At 29.0% G+C, this 23250-nt stretch overlaps 3 protein-coding genes across 5 annotated transcripts in view; 1 reads left to right on the top strand and 2 right to left on the bottom strand.

The window, feature by feature from the left end:
• LOC109603955 (insulin-like receptor) overlaps positions 1 to 16112 on the top strand; it is a 125436-nt gene extending 109324 nt beyond the window's left edge. For 2 of the 3 annotated variants that reach the window (XM_049961793.1, XM_049961792.1), the window contains 12 exons: positions 6324 to 7072; positions 11100 to 11274; positions 11332 to 11445; positions 11498 to 11645; positions 11697 to 12095; positions 12283 to 12446; positions 12497 to 12667; positions 12721 to 13027; positions 13099 to 13528; positions 13579 to 13824; positions 13881 to 14140; positions 14743 to 16112. In XM_049961793.1, coding sequence (XP_049817750.1) covers positions 6324 to 7072; positions 11100 to 11274; positions 11332 to 11445; positions 11498 to 11645; positions 11697 to 12095; positions 12283 to 12446; positions 12497 to 12667; positions 12721 to 13027; positions 13099 to 13528; positions 13579 to 13824; positions 13881 to 14140; positions 14743 to 15682 — 4103 coding nt within the window. In that variant the 3' untranslated portion in view covers positions 15683 to 16112. Of the gene's footprint in view, positions 1 to 2382; positions 2535 to 6323; positions 7073 to 11099; positions 11275 to 11331; positions 11446 to 11497; positions 11646 to 11696; positions 12096 to 12282; positions 12447 to 12496; positions 12668 to 12720; positions 13028 to 13098; positions 13529 to 13578; positions 13825 to 13880; positions 14141 to 14742 lie in introns of those variants that run through there. The other variant, XM_049961794.1, reaches the window with a different exon arrangement.
• Positions 16113 to 17657: 1545 nt separating this feature from the next.
• Positions 17658 to 19417, bottom strand: LOC109603954 (uncharacterized). The gene is made up of 4 exons (XM_020020467.2): positions 19259 to 19417; positions 18851 to 19201; positions 18182 to 18780; positions 17658 to 18129 (listed from the first exon to the last, which is right to left on the bottom strand). The coding sequence occupies exons 1-4, from the start codon at positions 19326 to 19328 to the stop codon at positions 17836 to 17838; spliced, it is 1314 nt and encodes a 437-aa protein (XP_019876026.2). The 5' UTR covers positions 19329 to 19417; the 3' UTR covers positions 17658 to 17835.
• A 1611-nt stretch (positions 19418 to 21028) lies between these two features.
• Positions 21029 to 21996, bottom strand: LOC126264321 (uncharacterized). The gene is made up of 3 exons (XM_049961796.1): positions 21943 to 21996; positions 21604 to 21885; positions 21029 to 21533 (listed from the first exon to the last, which is right to left on the bottom strand). The coding sequence occupies exons 2-3, from the start codon at positions 21767 to 21769 to the stop codon at positions 21163 to 21165; spliced, it is 537 nt and encodes a 178-aa protein (XP_049817753.1). The 5' UTR covers positions 21770 to 21885; positions 21943 to 21996; the 3' UTR covers positions 21029 to 21162.
• Between the last annotated feature and the right edge of the window lie 1254 nt (positions 21997 to 23250).

Below are 23250 nucleotides of genomic sequence, written 5' to 3'. Positions count from 1 at the left end.
AATTTTCTAGAATTATAAATTAATAATATTATTTAAAAATAATAAAAAATGTGATTTTAGTTAACTCTTATGTTCTCTGATTATTTACTTTATATTTTCACTATTTTATAAAAAAGAAAATTTGAAAAAAAATTGATTGACCTTATTGGAATACAGAGTGGATGGATATTTTCACTTATTATTTATCAATAAAATAATAATTTTCCTTTGTATATAAAATTTTTAATATAAAGTTATTTATATTACTTTTGATTTAATTTTATCAATTCTAATATTTTTTTTATTATATTAAATTAGAAATATATCTCATATATTGTAAATTAAATAAAAATATTTTTATTTTATCAACATAAATACTTTATTTTTCCAAAGTGTTTTTAATTCAATTAATAAATTTGTACATTAAACAGTTTTAAATAAATTCTCATTAATCATTAATTTTAAAAGAAGTGACACTGTCAATCATTTTTGATCACAAGGTATAAATTAATAATATTCTTATTTCAAAATAGTTGACAAAACTATAAAAAACGTAATTTAAGATAACTCTTAAATCAGAAAATCTAGAAAATTTTAAATTATACTATTATAAATTTTAAAGTGACATTGTCAATCATTTTTGATCACATAGTATAAATTAATAATATTATTTAAAAATAAAAAATGTAATTTATAACTCTTATGTTCTCTGATGATTTATTTTACATTTTTACTATTTTATAAAAAAGAAAATTTGAGAAAAAATTTTATTTAAATATAATACATAATTAATTATTTATTTCAAATTGTTAAGATGGGCCAAATAAATCTTATTAAATGTGGACTACAAGTATTTTTATTGTCACCATTTTTTAAGGAAACTTGGCAGTTGATAATTTGATTATTAGATTATAATCTAATCCTTCTAAATTACTTTGAACAAAATTTCACTTCTACTGGAAACATTTTAGGTGAGACATCCTATATAGCATTTTTTAAATTCTACCTGGAATTGTGAGACCTATACATATATTTTTTTGTTAATAAATGTCAGTATAAAATAGGCCTTAACTATTTTATATATATTATATTACATTATTACTCTGATATGTTTTAAAATATTCCAACACACTGTTTAAGAAAAATTTGGTCAAATTAGAAACTATTTTAAATGTAGCACTCTGATAATCTAATGAGATAATTAGAAAAAATGAAGACTTTAAGATAATAATATCAGATAAATTTCATTTTCTAATGAACCTCGAAACATCTTGTACATTAAATTGGGTTTTAACTAGTTAAACCTACAAAAAATTAATTAATAAACTTTTGTGAAACTTGTATAATGAAGTGTGCATCTTTTTATTGCCACGAGTGGATGTTAAAGAGATTTCTGATTATACCTTATAATTTTAGTAATGTTAATGTTAAAAGTGAAGTATTAAATTGTGTCCACACAATTACGGTTAATTGCAATTTGTGCAAAAATGTGGTAATTGTAATTTTGTATATACCTTGATCATTGTACTTCTAATAAATCAACACGGTTATTTGTGATCAATTTTCAAAAATGTAGAGATAAGGTTAACAACAATTCCAAACATCAATAGAAACCTTGGTACTCGTGTTATTAATTATGACTTTCCTAATAGTAACATTTACTAATTATAAACATTATGAGTACTACACCCAACAAGCTGACAAGTTTTAAAAATTTTTAACGCCTTTTAAACCTCTTAAAGAATTAGTGGTGGAAACGGTGGATCACCCATCCAAGCACTTTTGCCAAAAATCCATAACAAAACAAAAATTTGACAACGTCGCCTTTTTGCTGTTTCTCCAGCATAGAGGTTACTGGCCATTTGAAGGACATTCGTGTTATTCAAGACCAAGCTTATAAAATAGGTATCAAATTTATACAATATAAATTTGAAGTACCTACCCAGAGTGGAAGAGCCATTTTTTTTATAACACCCATTAGATCAATACTGGTCGGACCACATGGGTGGTACGGTTACTAGAAGTCGGTGTTTACAGTCGTTAATGCAGTGACTACATTTCACAACGAAATTCAAATAAATGTGAGTCTATGACACATATTACGGTCACTAAACGTTCGAGTGCATATTCAACGGTCATACAAGTCTTAACTGATTGGATAATTTGTGTGAGCATCAAGTAGTACCGTATCCGTTCGGTGTGAACTCGCCACCCCGCCATCGCCTGTGATCTTTTGATCTGATTGTGGGGGCCGAAAACGTATAAGAAAAAATAATAAATAGCACTCATACTGACCCCGACAGTTCGACGCTCGAATCAAAACATCCCATCGTGACATTGCGCTTAGAATGGGAACTAGGTTGATGCGTAAACAAATAAGAAAATATCCTTTCTCCTCTTTTGTTTGTTTAGGTGTCACATGACGGATTGTTTCCGCACTAAAACTAGTTTGATCACTGGAAATCGTTTAAACGATGCGTTGATGAAGACATTTTCGCCAGCAAACTATCAAATTGAAGAGGCTGCATGTGCTGACAATAAACCACCCACCAAAGGTATTAGATAACAGTTTATCGCAGCCGATAATGGGACATTCCTAGTATAGAGAATCTGCAATTTAAATTCAATTTTAGGAAAAGATTAACTGAACCACATCCGCGAATTAGCCTATTTTAAATTGATATTAAATATCACGGTTACGCCTGACACAGTCAGGGAAGGCACACAAATTTCGTAAGATGTTGGTGAAAGTTAACAAATATTTCATTCAACAACTTAGCCACGGTGCCTCACACTCTAAAAACGAAGTTACAGTTTTATTTAACCATCAGAAATGTGCCGTTGGTGTGATTACAAATTCTTACCTGGATTATTACCTGTTTTAAACCAGCCCCAGTTTTAACCCTCTACAATTTCTTTTGAAAAAAACACCGCTCCAACCAACAATCAAGAGTTTCAGTGTGTGTTAGGGAATAGAGACGTTTTCTGCACACATGTAAATTGGCCATTAAACTTAAGTTCCCATCAAAATGTAAGTGCAGCATTCTGCACAGTTTCGTTTATTGCTCTTGGATTTTCAGCAGGTTTATGATGTCGAAAACAAGTTTAGGTTAAAAGCAAATATTTTGTTTTCGTTTAAATTCATTTAGTTTAATAACTGTTATGATTTTTTTAATTAATATTTATTTAATACAATCTTTTACTTATTTCAAACTATGTAATATTGAACTTGTGTACAATAACTTCCATATACAAGTATAAAGAAATAAAAAAATGGTAGAAACCTATATTAAATTTTCATTTCATTTATTATTTAATGTAAATGCTAATTTAACAGTTTCAGACATAAGTAATTTATTATATGAACATTTTATTACCAAATAATATTAATTTTATTAACAAAACTTAATTAATTGCCTTAATATAAAATAACTTGTACACAACTAAAATATAAAAACGAAATTATAAAAAATAAATTTGCAATTTAAAAATTTTTATATATTTTTTATTTTAATTAATTATGTTAATACTTTTTCTCACATTAGAAAGAAATTAATTCGTTTATATCCTTTAGAATGTTTCAGTTTCATTTTTTTTTGGTTTAAAATTGAAATTAAATTATGTTTTAATTACTTTATAGTTCCATAAGTTTATTAATTAAGCTATTAATTAGGCTACTAAAATACATTCTGTTCAATATGCACAAAGGAGAGGGAAATCGTTACAATATGTATAATATTATATATTATATAATATAAGAAGACACAATTTATTTTTTAATATTAATTCTAATAAATTTAGAAAATCTGAGCAAAAATTATAGAAAGGTAAAAATTATTTAATTTTCGTTTATTTTGAATAGTAATTTAATAATTTAAGAGGAAATAAAATTTATTATACAGTACTTTCTTTCAAAATAATTTAAATTTAATAAAAAAATATTTTAGTTTTGTTTCAATTTATCATCGTTGAAGATTTTTTATTATAATAAATGGAAAATATTTATTACATATTATATTTATCAATATCTATATTTAATTTTTATTAGATTGTATGTAGATTATTCTTATTAAATTGAAATTAAATTATATATTTTTGTTTATATATAATATTTAATACATATTTTTTCTATTAATTTCATTAAATTGTACTTTACAAAAATTACAACATTTCTGAACATAATTCTTTCGATAGTTTTATAATAATTAAAGCTGTCTTTTGTTTAAGAATTATATTAATAATATCACTTTTTTGTTTATAATATAAAGTTATAAAGTTAGTTAGTTTATTATGTGAACATTTTATTACCAAATCGTTACAATATGTATAATATTGTATATTATTATATTATTATGTATAATATATATTATATAATATAAGAAGACACAGTTTATTTTTTAATATAAATACATATACGTATTTTATAATTTCTAATACTAATTCTAATAAATTTAGAAAATCTGAGCAAAAATTATAGAAAGGTATAATATAAAATTATTTAATTTTCGTTTATTTTGAATAGTAATCTAATAATTTAACAGGAAAAAAAAATATTTTAGTTTTGTTTCAATTTCTCATTGTTAAAGATTTTTATTATAATAAACGGAAAATATTTATTATATATTATATTTATCAATATCTATATTTAACTTTTATTTTTAGTTTATTTTATGTAGATTATTCTTGTTAAATTGAAAATAAATTGTATATTTTTGTTTATATATAATATTTAATACATTATTTTTCTATTAATTTCATTAAATTGTACTAAAAAAAATTACAAAATTCCTCTATTAAACATGATTCTTCCGATCGTTTTTTAATAATTTAAAAGCTGTATTTTGTTTAAGAATTATATTAATAATATCACTTTTTTGTTTATAATATAAAGTTACAAAGTTAGCACAAATGAAAATATTAAAAATTAATTTGAATTTAAATATGTTTAATTTTTCTTTTAATTTTGATTATAATATATTGGTTATGTATAAAAAGTATATATTTTATTATATATTTTGCAAAAAAATATGTATTAAAGTTAGCAATTTTTATAGTTTAAAATGTTTCATTTTAATTGTTATTTCAGTAATTAGGTAAGTTTAAATTGTATATTTAGTTATATATAAAATAAATATTTTATTTTTCTAAAAAACTTTTAATTAAATTAATTAATTTGCACGCTACAAAAATTACAAAATTTCTCTAGTAAACATGATTATTTTGTTTAGAATTTAAAAATTACATTTTATATTATATATAAACATAATTATTTTTCTAAAAATTAATTAAATTTAATGCTACTAAAAATACATTCTGTGAAATGTGTATAAAGGAGAGAAACATAATAATAAAATTAAATTTATATTTTAAAATATTACAACACGTTTAATATAATTTAATTTCAGGATTTTTATCATTAGGATACCTCCTAATTATAAAAATCTGTAAATGTTTCTACACACTATTTAAATTACCAATTTTTTACACTTCAGATTATAAAAAGTCTTTACTATTTAGATAAATAGATAATATTTAGACGCTCTGAAATTCTTTGTTAAGAAAGATAAAAGAATTTTTTTTTGAAAATAAATACATTTTTAAATGCATTTTATTACTATCATATCTTTAGTGTAATTAGTATGTCTGAATTAAATGAAACATTTTTTAACAGAAGCTGAAATTAATAATTTGAACCTTTGACACCATATATAATTATAATTAATCTTATTGTAAAAGGGTTACATTATTTATTTATTACTTTATAATTCAATAACATAAATTTATAAAAATAAACAAGTTAAGTAACGTGAAGTAATAAATTTTTTAATGATTTTATATTAACTTTATTTAGTATTTATAGCATGCAACAATGCTTGTCTTTGTATTATACTGTTAAATAACGCAAATTAAAATTTAATGGTATAATTTAAACGACAGAAATTATAATTTAGTTAAATTACTTAGCACACTATTATTTTCATATTAACTACATAACTGTCAAATGAAATTTATTTACGTTTATGAATTATGAAATTAAATTATATTTTTTATGAATATTAATATTATTAGATTATTATCTCTTAATATTTATTTAACAGTGTTTTAATAATAGTGTTGTATTGTAAAAAATATAATGCGTAGTACTATAATCTAATAGTTTATTTATTTTAATTAAATCAAGTTAATCGATAATTTAAATTACAATTATATGTATTTATGGAATTACCACTTGCAATTGTGATTCGATTAGCATTTAAAATTTAAATTTATCAGTCAGTTAATAATAATAAAACATTAGATTTAATTGTGGCAACCTTTTAATAAATATATTTCTGTTGTTTCAGTTTGTAAAAGCATGGATATTAGAAATACATTGGATACGTTCAAAAGGTTAGAGGGTTGCAGAGTTGTGGAGGGTTTCGTGCACGTGCTGCTGTTTGACAATGTGAACGAAACAAAGCTAGCCGAATTGAGTTTTCCGAATTTGATCGAAATAACTGATTATTTATTATTGTACAGAGTGAATGGTCTACGTAGTATTGGTCAGCTCTTTCCTAATTTGGCAGTGATACGCGGTGAGAATTTGTTTTTGCACAAATATGCGTTCGTCGTGTTCGAAATGTCCCGTTTGCAAGAGATCGGTCTGTACTCACTGATGGACATAACCAAAGGCAACGTAAGAATAGACAAGAATCCGTCGTTGTGCTTCGCCAAATCGATCGACTGGAATAAAATTTGTCACGAGAGCGACGAACCGCCGACTATCTACAGTTTAAAGCCCGACAACGAGTGTCCGATATGTCCCGGTGAGAAGGACGTGAACGACGGTACGAAAATCAAAAAGTGCAACAAGTCAACCGATCCGGCATTAGCGGACGTCCCGTACGGACATTTATGTTGGAACCGTCAACACTGCCAAAAAATATGCCCGCCACATTGTCGTTCGTGCAATGACAAGGGTGAGTGCTGCGACGACCTCTGTATCGGAGGTTGTGCGAATAATAACGTGTCCTCGTGTGTCGCATGTAGGAATTATGATATGGGATTGAAGGAAAGAGTGTGCGTGAAAAGCTGTCCTGACACATATTTTAAGGTATGTATGTTCATTTAAATCCATTCACTTTATTTATTTTTCTCATATTCATTTTTATGCTAGCAACAAAATTTGACCGAAGGATATATTAAGGGTGTAATTGAATAATTTTTGATTATTTGATCTTCAATAGTTATCTAAAATTTAAAAAAAAAAAACTGGTAAAAGACGATTTAAACTAAATATTTAATTTATTTTCTGAACAATAGAATAGAAATAGAAATAGAAAAATTACAGAAAAACTTTTTTTATGTACTGAATACCTTTATTTATTATTTATTAATTTATTAATCTCCAATTTTTCCACGGTTGAAATAGACAATTTTTTAATGATTTCTGAACAACTTTGACTTTATCCTTTTCAATATTTATATAGAATTTAAAAAAGGATTCAATATTTATATAGAAAAAATATACTAAATATATATTTTCTAATCAATTTAGATCTTGTCCTTTTCAATATTTATACAAAATTAAAAAAAGTGGTGAAAAAAATTATTTATATTAAATATTTCATTTATTTTTTTAACAATTTAGATCTTGTCCTTTTCAGTATTTATATAAAGTATTAGGAAAATTACAAAAAAATCCTTTTATATATACTGAATATCTAATTTATTTTTCCGTAACCTTACTTAGGGTGAAATGGACAATTTTTTTAATGATTTTCTGAACAACTTTGACTTTATCCTTTTCAGTATTTATATAGAATTTAAAAAAGTATTGAGTATTTATGTAGAAAAAAATCTTGCCCTTTTCAATATTTATATAAAATTAAAAAAAGTGATAAAAAATTATTTATATTAAATATTTTTATGTATACTGAATACCTAATTTATTCTTCCTTACCCTTATGTACTGATAACCTAATTTATTCCTTCCTGGCCTTATTAAGAGAGTAATGGTAAATAATTTCCTAAAGAACTTTCACTTTGTCCACCTCAGTATTTATAAAAAATTAAAAAAATATATAGAAAAAGTATTATAACAAATATATAAAACTTATTTATCTTTACCCTTTCTAAAGGTGTAATAGGAGATTTTTTTTATTTTCTAAACAATTTAGATCTTCTCCTTTTCAATATTTTATACATAATTGAAAATAAAGTGAAAAAAATTATTTATATTAAATATTTAATATATTTTTTGAATAATTTTGATCTTGTCCTTTTCAGAATTTATATAAAATATTAGAAAAATTACAAAAAATCGTTTTATATATACTGAATATCTAATATATTCTTCCGTAACCTTACTAAAGGTGAAATAGACAATTTTTTTAATGATTTTCTGAACAATTTTGGCTTTATCCTTTTCAGTATTAATATAGAATTTAAAAAAGTATTCAGTATTTATGTAGAAAAATATCTTTCGTCCTTCTCAATACTTATATAAAATTAAAAAAGTGGTAAAAAATTATTTATATTAAATATTTAATTTATTTTTTGAACAACTTAGATCTTGTCCTTTTCAGTATATATATATATATATATATATATATATATATATATATATATATATATATATATATATATATATATATATATAATTATTAAAAAAAATTTATTCCTCTCTGTCCTTTTTTAATGATTTCCTAAAGATTTCCTATATAAAAAATGTTATAATAAATATATAAAACTTATTTATCTTTACCTTTTCTAAAAGTGTAATGGAAGATTTTTTTATTTATTTTCTAAACAATTTAGATCTTCTCCTTTTCAATATTTTATACAAAAGTGGTAAAAAAGCTATTTATACTAAATATTTAATTTATTTTCGAAAAATTACATAAAAACTTTTTAAATATACTGAATACCTAATTTATTCTTACTTAACCTTACTAAGGGTGAAATGGACAATTTTTTAACGATTTTCTAAAGAACTTTTACTTTATTCTTGTCTCTTATATAGAATTAAAAAGATGTAAAAAGTGTTGTGTGTGTTCCATACATTTAGAAACTTATTCATCTTTAAGCTTTCTAAAAGTGTAATGGAAGATTTTTTTATTTATTTTCTAAACAATTTAGATCCTTTTCAATATTTTATATAAAATTGAAAATAAAGTGGTAAAAAGCTATTTATACTAAATATTTAATTTATTTTCTGAACAATTTCGATCCTCTTTTCTTCTGTATTTATATAAAATATTAGATAAATTACATAAAACTTTTGATATATACCGAATACCTAATTTATGCAGTCTTAACCTTACTAAGGGTGAAATGAACTATTTTTTGTAATGATTTTCAAAGGTATTTCACTTTACCATTTTCAGTATTTATATAGAATTGAAAAAAAATGTAGTGAAAATATTTATACTAAATATATAATTTATTCATCTTTAGCCATTACTAAGGGTGTAATAAAGGAACTTTTTATTATTTCTAAACAATTTAGATGTGGTCCTTTTCAATATTTATATAAAATTTTAGAAAAATTACAGAAAAATTATTTACATAGACAAAATACCTAATTTTTTCATCCTTGGCCTTACTAAGGGTGAAATGAATAATTTTTTAATGATTTTCTAAACAATTTTGATTTGTTTTATTTATAAAAATTATATATAAAAAAATGTAAACAAACTATTTGTGTTAAATATCTAATTTATTCATCTTTAGCCGTTCTAAGAATGTTATGGACGATTTTTTTGTTTTCTAAATAACTTTGGTCTTATCCTTTTTAGTATCTATATAAAAATTAAAAAAAAACTCATCATAACATTTAAAAATGTCGCAAAAAAAGAAAATTCCGAAGTAAAATGGTTAAAAGTGCGCCAGACATCATAAATCACTAAGAAAATGAGACTATTATATTATGCACATCAGAAATTAATCTAAATAGTTTGTCCTTAAAACACTAAAACAATGACTCTTCAAAAAATTTACATATAGAGTACCTAACAAAACGACAAACGTTTTAAACAAACAACAACTGTTATAATCAACTTTTTATATCTGGTGACTTAATGCTCGTAATCTAGTCAGTGTTACTTATTTGGAAATTCCTTATAGTTACACGTATTACTAAAAATAACAATTTTAACTGATTTTTGCCTTATAAGATCCGATAAACAAATATTGATTTTGTCATTTTTATAATTAAACTATTACCTACTTTTCTCAGGCAGAAGCATTTTACTTTTGAGTCTCAGTATACAAAGGTGTCCCAGTAAATGTCCTTATAATCCTCCACTAGATAATATGGGACTCAAAACAAGTTGGTTTAGCTAATCCTGCCTCAATTGCTTTGTTTGGACCCTATTTACAAACTTAAAGCAACTTAAGTGATTGTCACAAATTTGTTTACACATTATTCCCACATCAAATTATAATTAACATGAATTTAAGTATAAAATTTAAGCAATTTGTTTCTTCGTTGGTGGCGCATTGCATATCTTTTAGGGTTATAGAATAAGACTTTCTGTTTAGAATAAATAACATACTGAAGCTTAATATAAAACATGTCCATCATAAATGCCATAATTTTAGTAGTCATACAGATGTTTAAACTGGTTTAACATCTATTAAACTCATGTGTTGCACAAGTATTGTACATTAAGGCCTTTAATGCATGTGCAAGTAACAAGTTAAATAGTTAATCTTTATTGCTGTGTGGATGGTTTTGATTCCAATCTCTGATGGAAATCAGTTTCTGTAATTGGATAATCGTTGATTTCGTTTTTCTTATGAGTATTAATTTTTACTGCATAACTCTTTAGTAAATGTACAAAGGGATATTTTAACTATTTTTTACTCAAAAACAAAAAATCGTTATATGTCTCTATTAGTATTAGTAATTTAAGAAAGCATTCAGAATTCGTCTGGCGATAGAAAACATTACAAAATCTATTTAATCACAAATTGGCAATTTGATACGTAAATTAAAACTGATTCATACTTTCTATTCACACCGATTTTGTTATTAACTGCCATTACCTTAATAAGTCAATTAGGAACGAATGCTTTCAATAACGTATCCAGATTTGGTTGCACCGTTGTTGAATTGATTTATTGCTGTTTTCCAGTATTTAGGCCGATGTATAACGAAAGACGAGTGCATAAATATGACGAGGCCCATTGATTTTGATCCAACGAACGAAATTGAAAAGCCTTATAAAATATTTAAAGACTCTTGTGTCCTGAAATGTCCGCCCGAGTACAGCGACGATTACGAAAACCATACCTGCAAACCATGCCATGGTAAATTATCCATCATCATAATCATAGTTTCGTTTGTTGTCATTTGTTGTTTTCTAGGTCGGTGTCGAAAAGAATGTAATGGCATAAACGTAGATAGTATTGCTGTAGCACAACAGTTAAAGGGTTGTACCATTATAACAGGCTCTCTCGAAATCCAAATCCGTGGAGGAAGTAAGTTGTTGGCCCATTTTAACCTCCATAGTCCTACATCAATTTTTTGTAGCTAACGCTGTCACTCAATTAGAAGAGAATCTGGGAATGATTGAAGAAATACACGGCTACTTAAAGATCGTAAGATCGTTTCCTTTAGTGTCGTTAAACTTTTTCAAAAGTCTCAAGTTGATCCGAGGCGACACCTTAGATAACGGAATGTAAGTAAACTGACTTGCGATGTGAAATGTGTCGTAACTCGATTATTTTAGGTACATATTCACGGTGTTAGACAATCAGAACCTTCAAGAGCTGTGGGAGGACCTGCCGAATCGCACGTTAAAAATAAACAATAAGGGCTCGTTATTTTTCCACTTCAATCCGAAGCTTTGCATCAACAAAATTGAAATGTTGCGTAACAAAACTGGGCTGCGACCGTTCACCGATGTCGAAGTCGCCAAAAGTTCAAACGGTGACAAAATTGCGTGTAACGTCACGGAACTTTATGTCAACGTCACAAGAATTACCAGCCAAGGAGTGATCTTACGTTGGGACCCATTCCAACTGAGCGGTGATGACAGGCCGCTCTTGGGCTACATCGTATACAGCATAGAAGCTCCCTATCAGAATGTTACGGTCTACGATGGCAGAGATGCTTGCGAAGTTGACGAGTAAGTTTTTATGATATTTTATTGACATCCATCTGTCAAATACGAGGCAACTTTGTTCAGTAAGGTGTAAGATGAATTAATCATTCAGTTGTCAAACTTAAAATGATCAGATTTGTATTTGTAATTGATTTTACTCTACAGTTTAACATGTAAATCATATTTTAACGTTCCTATTTACATCTTTCAGTTGGAGGTTGGATGATGTAGCTAAAAGTAACGATGTTGTGACCCACCCGTTGTTAAATTTAAAGCCTTACACCCAATACGCCTACTACGTCAAGACCTACACGGTGGCCACCATATCCGAAGGTGCCCAAAGTAAAATCAAGTACTTCCGAACGCTGCCGTCAAGTAAGTTGCCAACTATTCAAATGAACATGTGTTTTAACAGCATGTTTTAGTGCCAAGTAACCCGCAAAGGCTTCAAGTTGTGAGCAACAGCAGTGATAGCTTAAAGATAACCTGGAAGCCTCCTCATGAACCTAATGGAAACGTTACCTATTACATTGTTACCGGAAAAAAATATGCCAATGAAAATAGCGAGTCAAAGGATAGGAATTATTGTGCAGATCGTACGTATTAACTAACGTATTTAATGGTTATCTTATTAATATTATTCGTTTAGCTCCAAGAGAAACCAAAGTGACTCCAAAGCAACCAACAGTGAATACGGAGAATAAGAACGACACATGTCATTGTGACAACAACCAACCGTCCAAAAACAAACATATAGACGAAGGAGAACAAGCCAGAAGGATAAAATTCGAAGACGATTTGCAGAACATCGTCTATGTTAAAAGGGAGTCCGGACCGACGAGAAGAAAGAGGGATGTATCTAGCCACGGTAGTGGCTCAGACCTTACGTTGAAACAGATGATCAAGAACGCCAAGTTTGAGCAGGAAGTGCAGAACATCTTTCTTTCATCTGATGGGTGAGTTTAACTTCAGTGTTTTGATGCAGTAGCTCAATAAATTAATTATTAATTAAATGTAAATATTATAGACCTCATGGAAGGGGAAAACGGGAAATAGACAAAAGTTTCCCAAACACCACAGAAAACGCCAAAAGCTACATAACCAAAATAAATAACGTGACTGAGAACGGCACTAATATATGGGTTTCCTTTAGTTTTATGGTTTTCGGAAAGACCGAGTTTTATATCAAAAATTTACACCACTACACCTACTACGAAATATCGGTGCAGGCATGTAGAGAAAAAATTATGAATGACACCGAGAACCTTTGTAGTCCAACTACCTACAACACTGCCAGAACGTTGAAGAAAGCTGGAGCGGATGATATTAAGAATTTCAGGATAAGCAATCAGACGGAAGACACTGTCATACTTACGTGGGAACAACCAGAAGATCCCAATGGTGTGATCTACTCATACACCTTGGATAACAATAAAATAAGCAAAGATTCACAACATGTACGTACAATTAATACATTTATACATTATATACATTGTTAATATTACAGGGAGATGAAATTTACATTGGCCTAACTACCCACTGCATAACCCAAAAGGAACTGAAGAAGCAGGCCAACTCCAAAATCGTGACCTACTCAGTAAAAAATATAGCTACAGGCAACTACAGTTTCACAGTCAGAGCCAGAACGTCAGCTGGCCTAGGAGCACCGTCCGAGACACTTTACTTCTACGTACGAGAATCCTCCAACCACATTGTTTACGTCCTAATAGCCTTCTTCTTGGTGGTTATTGCGGTAAGTTTGCGACGAAACGCTACGAAAATAATCATTTCATGACCATTATGTTTCAGATCATCGTAGCCGGAGCGGTGGTTTGGAGGAAACACGTTAGGGAAAAGCATCTGAGGTTGTTCCCGACTGTGAATCCGGAGTATGTGCCCAGTAAATACATACAGGACGAGTGGGAAGTCCCCAGGGATAAGATCAAGTTAATCCGGGAACTGGGTCAGGGCAGCTTCGGCATGGTGTGGGAGGGTGAGGCCAGGGACCTACGCGGACAGGCCTTCGTCCGCTGTGCAGTGAAAACTGTCAACGAACACGCAACGAACAGGTGAGAATATTTTTTTACTAGATTACTATCTGTACGGCGAGGGTGGAGTGTGTGATTTGTAAGAGTTATGAGATTTGTAAGTTGTTGTTTTCCTACTGACACGGTGGATTTTTATAATTTATTTGTTTGTCCTCACATACTTTCATTGAAATTTAACAATTCAATTGATTTTTAATCGTTTAATCAACGTGGAGGATTTTCGTGTAATAAAAAGTCTTTATAACACTATATTTATTTATAAACAACATGAAAAGAGATGCGTATTTCATTTAATAAAACTGTTTGCACGCATTTCTAATCGTCGTAATTTGCTGATACATAAGTCAAGGACTACAGTTGCTATTTATATAAAAAATCTTTTAAAGAAATGATAGAAAGTGTATGGTAAATCGGTACGGTCTTTTTATGCAGCTTAACTAATGTCATGAATTCAAAGTTTCTTATTTGACCTTCTGTGCAAATAAGACATTTCATAAAAATCCAAAAATGTCACAAACATAATTATCAAGGAATTGCCTTTATAATTACGTATATGTCTTTAATAATATACTACCATTGCCATTACATAGACACACCATGGATAAATTATTTTTTTTTTACAGTGAAAGAATGGAGTTCTTGAACGAGGCATCTGTGATGAAGGCCTTTGACACAGCGCACGTCGTCAGGCTGTTGGGAGTGGTGTCCCAGGGACAGCCCACCTTAGTAATCATGGAACTGATGTCCAACGAAGACTTGAAGAGTTACCTCCGATCCCATAGACCAGACGCCGACAACTTCAATCCGGCCACCAGACGTCACCCACCTAGTTTAAGGCAGATTTATCAGATGGCAATTGAAATTGCGGACGGTATGGCGTATTTGTCAGCGAAAAAGTTCGTGCATCGAGATCTGGCAGCCAGAAACTGCATGGTGTCCGAGAATTTGACCGTGAAGATTGGCGATTTCGGTATGACTAGAGACGTTTACGAAACTGATTATTACCGGAAGGGCACCAAGGGTTTGTTACCAGTTAGGTGGATGGCACCGGAAAGTTTGAGAGATGGTGTGTTTAGTAGTAGCAGTGATACTTGGAGTTATGGAGTTGTGCTTTGGGAAATGGCCACTCTGGCTTCACAGCCGTATCAGGGTTTGGCCAACGATCAAGTGTTGAGATACGTTATTGATGGTGGTGTTATGGAAAGACCTGAAAACTGTCCGGATAAGCTATACAGTTTGATGAGACGGTGTTGGCACCCTCTACCCGGTGAAAGACCTACATTCTTCGAAATTTGTTCTTTGTTATTGGATGACGCTACTCCACAGTTCGCCCAGGTTTCATTTTACCACAGCGCGGCAGGAATAGAAGCGAGGGCTTCTCAGGCTCAAGCGTCTTCCTCTCAGGATGATCAAACTACTCCCCTTCGGCGTGCTAGTGAAGATGATGATGAGACCGACGAAGAGGACTCGGATCAGGATATCATTCCTAGCACCCGTATCTCATTTCCAACAGCGAATGGATACGGATGTCCGACTAATGGTGCAGCTACTACACAGTGTTAGCTACATATCACATATTCCTGATCTGACTGGGACATTGTTTAAAATGATATTTACTTAGTTGTAAGTTGAATTTACCAAAGATAGTGAAGCGTTAGGACTTCAGTGTGCAAAGTGAGGCAAGTCTTACATACCTTATGGTACTCGTACTCAATTGGAAATATGTATTTACTGATATTTAATTTCGTTTTACAAATGGAACTATGCCTAAATAATTTAATGTGTACTGAGTGTATCAATGGACATTTTCTGGATTTTAAATGCATCGCCTGATTATGAGTTCCTGTTTTTCTACCTTGTAAAGGGTAGTCACATTTAACTATGTTATAACCGTATCTATTACTTACTATTTATATTTTAATTATATTTTGTACTATGTAATATAATGTACATTCTCTATTATTTTATATAAAATAAAATAAGTTATTCTACACTCTGACCTTTCACTACTACTTGGTGTAAATAAAAAGTAACCGCCCGTTATTGATTTTTTGTTTAATTGGATGCTGCCTCTTTAAAATTCAATAGTTTTTTCGTTTTTAGAAAGTTCATTCACCTCAAAAGTTTTCCAGACCTTGTAAATATCTAAGTGGATTGGGTAGTACCAGAATGGATCAAATTTAAACCCAACTAAGAGATTTGGAACCACATTAATTGGTTAGTTAGAATATTTTAGTACAAAATTTTAATAAAACAATGTATATTTGTAAATTAACAAAAAAAAAGATAAGATAATGTTTTTAGTATTTACTCTGAGGTAAAACCTAAACAACAGTGGAACAATTTCCAAATAATATAAAGGAATAATAACACGTTGAAAACATGTGCATCGCTGCATTCAAATAGCCAATCTTCTGATTATAACTTATCAATACAATTATATATCGCCAGTGAAATTCGCAACTAGGTTGCGCTTGGCAAAGCGTACAGTCAAATAAATAACGCCTTGTCCCATAAAATTGATACCAAAATATGTTAATCCTCTAAAAATGAAAGCAAAAAGCGACTGGACGACATTTGTTATATCTTTACAACAGACCGCTGCATTATCTACGTTCGTTCATTCCGAACGTTCAATGTGTTGTTGGCTTCACCAGCAAATAAACCATCTATAGTGGAGTCAACCTTCGGATTACAGTGGCGTGTTTAGTTTCAGTAAAATTATATTTTATAAAGAAGGAACAAGAACTGAAATAATTCTGCTATTTAATGAAAATGTACACTTTCCTAAAATGTGACTTTATCATCAATTTAAATTGTGATCAGTTTTAATTATTATTGATATGAAAACGAAATTAATCACTTGATTAGTCGCAGTTTTAGAAAGTTATTTATAGGTACACCACTGCAACCTTTTTATTTTCCTAACAAGCCACGTAGCTACTCATCTGATGGACTCGGCGATAATAATAAATTCTCTTTCTTATGTGGGGAAAAATTACAAATGCAACAAAGTTATCATTATACGAAGTTAAATTTATCATGTTAACTCTTCACGTTGCAAACATGTAGCTTTATTAAGAAAATTGTTCAATAGAAAATATATTTTGGATATTCTTACACGTATTCTTTAAATTGTCATTGTTATTTAAACAGTTTTGGAGCTGTAGATCCTAGAATACACAAAATTTTTGTTAACATCAGAATATTAAATTTTACTATACATTGTAGAAACGTATTTTGTAGTAAATGTGTAATGTATACTCATAAAGGATTTGCTGTTGGTTCCCAAACACCTAAATTGAGGCAAACACTCAAATTACTTATATTGTGACCATGAGCATCAAAAGTCAAGTACAATTCAGATTCTTTTATTAAGGTAGGTACTCAATTATGGGACTCAACAAACACAAATTATTGTGTTACTAGTTATAAGCAATGAAAGATGTTGAAGTCTATTTCAGGACAATTTGAGAAACACTTGTTTCACGTATTTATATTATTACACTGAATATGAAGACATTGAGACACATAAAAGTGTAATGTTTTGAATTTATTTGAATAACAATTGTGACATGTCTTTCAAAACCAAAATAATAACACGAATACTTTTCGGTACTATGTATATATTATATATATTTTTATTTTAATGTTAATTGTAATACAAATAATAAATATATTTATAAATAAATTTACTTAAGTAAAAAGTATTTTATTTAAAACAGTTCATTGAATCCTTCCGTATCTATTTTATCCCTGTTTTCTTTAATAACATTCTCGACATTGACAGTTTTTAACACTTCCTGAATTCTTAACTTGACTGGCTTTTCAAGGGCATCCATTATTTGATATCTTAGCAGATTTGGCAGGACGTTTATTCCGAGTTCTACTAAATAATCCGTTGTTCCCAAACCATCAAATCTGACCTGAATATTGCCTAGTTCAATTTGTATGTCATCCAAATTTGGAGAGTTTCTAGTGTCCAAAGTCTGACTGGCGTTCAGAGTAACCTATGGAACAGCCAGTTATTTAATTATGCAATGTATATTGTGATAATATTACCTTCAAATAGTCTACACTAAATTCAATGGTTCCACTCCGAGTCATCATTCCAGCAACCAAATTAAAATTCCAATGGCTTGTGCCCAGCATCTTCTGCGTTCCAACTTCCACAAGGGCGTGAAGTGTATTATTCCTGATTTCAAGAATAATATCCTTGGTTCTATAAAACGACGATATTCCATACACCCAAGTGTGACTCATGTAAATATCCAGCACACCAACGCTTGTGTTGTAATCATTCACTTTGTAGGGGTCGTATCCCATGGCTCTAACCTTCTTCCTCGCCTCTGAGATCAACTGATCAAACGGAGAAATTGAATTTGGGAATTTTTGAGGGATCTTCTTTACTTCCTTATTGACGTCGTCCCTCATTTGACTACTAACTTGTCCCAACACAAAAGGTTTTATAGAACTAAATACGAACGTGCCAATGGAGTTCATTACACCTTGAAGAAATGAGGCTAGCCCCCCCAAATTTTTAAAATCCATAGAAATGTCTTTAAATGACATATCCATAATCATGTCTTGGGCTTCTAACTGGCCAAGTCTGTCGACTTCCAGATTTGCGGTTGCCATCACAAAAACATCGCTGAGATCCACTGAAAACAAACAAAATATTGACACACTTTATCGAGTAGATGAATTATAAAAGAGAGATAAATAATGTACCTGTGAATGGACCTTCAGCTCTAGAAAACCAAGAAGTTAAAGTATAATTCCCTTTGACGTGCAACTTTTCAATGGTCAGTGCAGCCTCGCCTGTCATATCGGCTATATTTGCCGTAATATGCTCGACTCTAAAGTTTTTTAATCCATATAGTTTGGAGTTGAACATTTTTATGTTATAAACCGATACAGAACTTTGTAACGGAGGTATATCTAAAGGATCCGGAATTGGAGCGTCTGGTATTCCTATAGGGTCTTCTTGCTTGTAATGGTCAAGAACCCTCAACACATAGTCACTTAACTTTTTTTCTTCCGCATGAATCTGAGTAGGATCTTGAATAGCCGCAGGGGGACCTTAAAAAACAGATCTATGTAAATATTGTTGAGTTAAAAAAGGCTTTATTTACTTACGTGTTGCAAGTACATTGTCGGCAAAACAAACCAGCACTAGTACACCACAAAACACTTTTAATAAGTACATTATATATATTTTAATTTTTAATAAATATTATACATTTAAATGACCAAAACACAAACGTATCTTATTGTGTAGTGTCCGAACCGCTTCAACACAATTGCGTTTATCTTGTATGTATCATTAAGGTTATTAAGTTATAAGTCAAAGTTCATTCTGGACCCTTATCAATTTCTTGTGACGTTTAAGAGATGGAACTGATGAAATATAAAATGTGTTCACCAGAAATGGAAAACTAAATTATTAGTGTGTACTTAGTATTCAGTTATATATAGTTTCCGAAAACTGAAAACATATTGTCAGAATTCGTTTCTTAATTGATCTCAAATGAGTACTATATTTGAAAACATCTGTTTGGGATCATCACAGGTAAGTTGCCATTTCGATTGATGTAATATTGATTGTGTAAGAAATATTTTCATATTAAATGCCAGAAAATGTTTTTTTTTTTCATGATATATTTGAATAAATTTACCTGGACCAACTGTCATAAAGAAGAAAATTAAGCAATTCTCACCGGGGTGGACAATGGACAAACATGGTAGTATACTGACTACCTACCAAGATCCCAAATGGCCAATACAAATGTCTGATGCTCTTAAAAAATTACTGAAAGGCGAGCTTATTTAATCAGTAGAAAAGGTGTTCTACTTCTTCATTCAAAGAAAGCTTCAAAATATTAAATGAGAAGTTGTCATCTGCAACGTATGTTTCTTCATGAGACTATCATTTATTTTAATAATTGTACAATTATTTACTGAAAGACGAGCTTCTTTAATCAGTAGAAAAGGTATTCTGTTTCTTCCTTCAAGGAAAGCTTCAAAATATTAAACGAGTACTTGTCATTTACAACATATGTTTCATATGTTGTAAATGGTAAGTACTCATTTCATGAGACTATTATTTATTTTATTCATTGTTCAATTGTTTAGGAATTAAATGGTTTTATTCTGAAGAGAAGGTCAAAAGAGGTTGATCTTGTCTATACTTCTAAAAACTAGGATTTTTTTCTTTTCAAATCTGTTAATGCAAATTTTAAAAAATTTAATCCTGATCTTAAAATCATATTAATTATTTGTGTTTAATCAATTAATTAATTTATTGAATCATATATTTATATATTATTTGGTATCTAATAATAATAATAATATAGAAAGTTATATTATTAAAACGTACTTGTCATTTACAACAAATATTTCTTCATGAGACTATTATTTATTTTATTAATTGTACAATTGTTTAGGAATTAAGTGGTTTAATTCTGAAGAGAAGGTCAAAACAGGTTGATCTTGTCTTCACTTCTAAAAACCAGGATTTATTTTCTTTTCGAATCTGTTATTTAATCAATTAATTAATTTATTGAATTATATATTTATATATTGTTTGGTATCTAATAACAATAATATAGAAAGTTATATTATTAAAACGTTTGATTCTTAATAAAAAAATCGTTTGAGATGTAAATTTGAACATATTTCAAAGAATTAATGAGATGAATAGTAGTTTATAATAATTGATCAACTCATATACGTTTTATATTAAATTAGTATTAATTAAGAGAAATTAGTACATACTTGGTGGAACTTTGTAAATATTTTTTAGGAAAGATTATTGTGTTTTTTTAAACACTATGGTTATATTTGTAACGTTCCTTCCATATTCATTAAACACTCCGTATACTTTTAGTTTTATATAATATTAATATAGAAATTAAAATATATTTATTAAAATTAAATGATAAAAAATGTAAAAATATAAATTAATTAATAAAAATAATGTATACATTTTAATATACCCTGTATACGAACTATGTCCTATAGAATTATCTCCGACAATTACTTCAACATTCAATATTCCATCCACGAGAGTTTAAAATCCAAGTAAGGTTCTTCCTAGCCTCTGAGATCGGCTGATCATATGGAGAAATTGAATTTGTGAATTTTTGAGGAATCTTCTTTATTTCCTTATTGACGACGTCCCTCATTTGGCCACTAACTTGTCCCAACACAAAAGGTTTTATAGAACTAAATACGAACGTGCCAATGGAGTTCATTACACCTTGAAGGAATGAGGCTAGCCCCCCCAAATTTTTAAAATCCGTAGAAATGTCTTTAAATGACATATCCATAATCATATTTTGGGCTTCTAACTGACCAAGTCTGTCGACTTCCAGATTTGCGGTTGCCATCACAAAAATATCGCTGAGATCAACTGAAATCAAACAAAATATTGACACACTTTATCGAGTAGATGAACTACAAAAGACAGATAAATAATGTACCTGTGAATGGACCTTCAGCTCTAGAAAGCCAAGAAGTTAATGTGTAATTCCCTTTGATGTGCAACTTTTCAATGGTCAGTGTAGCCTCGCCTGTCATATCGGCTATATTTGCCGTAATATTCTCGACTCTAAAGTTTTTTAATCCATATAGTTTGGAGTTGAACATTTTTATGTTATAAGTCGATACAGAACGTTGTAACGGAGGTATATCTAAAGGATCCGGAATTGGAGTTTTTTCTTCCGCATGAATCTGAGCAGGATCTTGAATAGCCGCAAGGGGACCTTAAAAAACAGATCTATGTAAATATTGTTGAGTTAAAAAAGGCTTTATTTAGTTACGTGTAGCAAGTACATTGTCGGCAAAACTGACCAGCACTAGTACACCACAAAACACTTTTATATATATATATATATATTTTAATTTTTAATAATTATATATATATATATATATTTTAATTTTTAATAAATATTATACATTTAAATGACCAAAACACAAACGTATCTTATTTTGTAGTGTCCGAACCGCTTCAACACAATTGCGTTTATCTTGTATGTATCATTAAGGTTATTAAGTTATAAGTCAAAGCTCATTCTGGACCCTTATCAATTTCTTGTGACGTTTAAGAGATGGAACTGATGAAATATAAAATGTGTTCATCAGAAATGGAAAACTAAATTATTAGTGTGTACCTAGTATCCAGTTATATATAGTTTCCGAAAACTGAAAACATATTGTCTGGATTCATTTCGTAATTGATCTTAAATGAGTACTATATTTGAAAACAACTGTTGGGAATCATCACAGGTAAGTTGCCATTTCGATTGATGTAATATTGATTGTGTAAGAAGTATTTTCATATTAAATGCCAGAAAATAATGTTTTTTTTTTCATGATATATTTGAATAAATTTACCTGGGTCAACTGTAATAAAGAAGAAAATTAAGCAATTCTCATCGGGATGGACAATGGATAAACATGGTAATATACTGATTACCTACCAAGACCCCAAATGGCCAATACAAATGTCTTAAATGATGCTCTTAAAATATTACTGAAAGACGAGCTTCTTTAATCAATAGAAAAGGTGTTCTACTTCTTCATTCAAAGGAAGTTTCAAAATATTAAATGAGAAGTTGTCATCTGCAACGTATGTTTCTTCATGAGACTATTATTTATTTTAATAATTGTACAATTATTTTCTGAAAGACGAGCTTCTTTAATCAGTAGAAAAGGTATTCTACTTCTTCCTTCAATGATGCTTCAAAATATTAAATGAGTAGTTGTCATTTACAACATATATTTCTTCATGAGACTATTATTTATTTTAATAATTGTAAAATTGTTTAGGAATTAAATGATTAATTCTGAAGAGAAGGTCAAAACAGGTTGATCTTGTCTTTAGTTCCAAAAACCAGGATTTTTTTTTTCCAAATCTGTTAATGCCAGTTTTAAAAAATTTAATACTGATCTTAAAATCATATTAATTAATTTATTGAATCATATATTTATATACTGTTTGAAAAATGTAAAAAAATAAAATATAAGTTAATTAATAAAAATAACGTATATATTTTAATTTTCCCTGTATATGAACTATGTCCTATCGAATTATCTCCGATAATTACTTCGACATTCAATATTCCATC

This window comes from Aethina tumida, chromosome 1 (genome assembly GCF_024364675.1).
Source record: "Aethina tumida isolate Nest 87 chromosome 1, icAetTumi1.1, whole genome shotgun sequence".
NCBI lineage: Eukaryota > Metazoa > Arthropoda > Insecta > Coleoptera > Nitidulidae > Aethina > Aethina tumida.
Note: the sequence above shows the minus strand (reverse complement) of the source record. Positions and strands in the feature narration are given on the sequence as shown.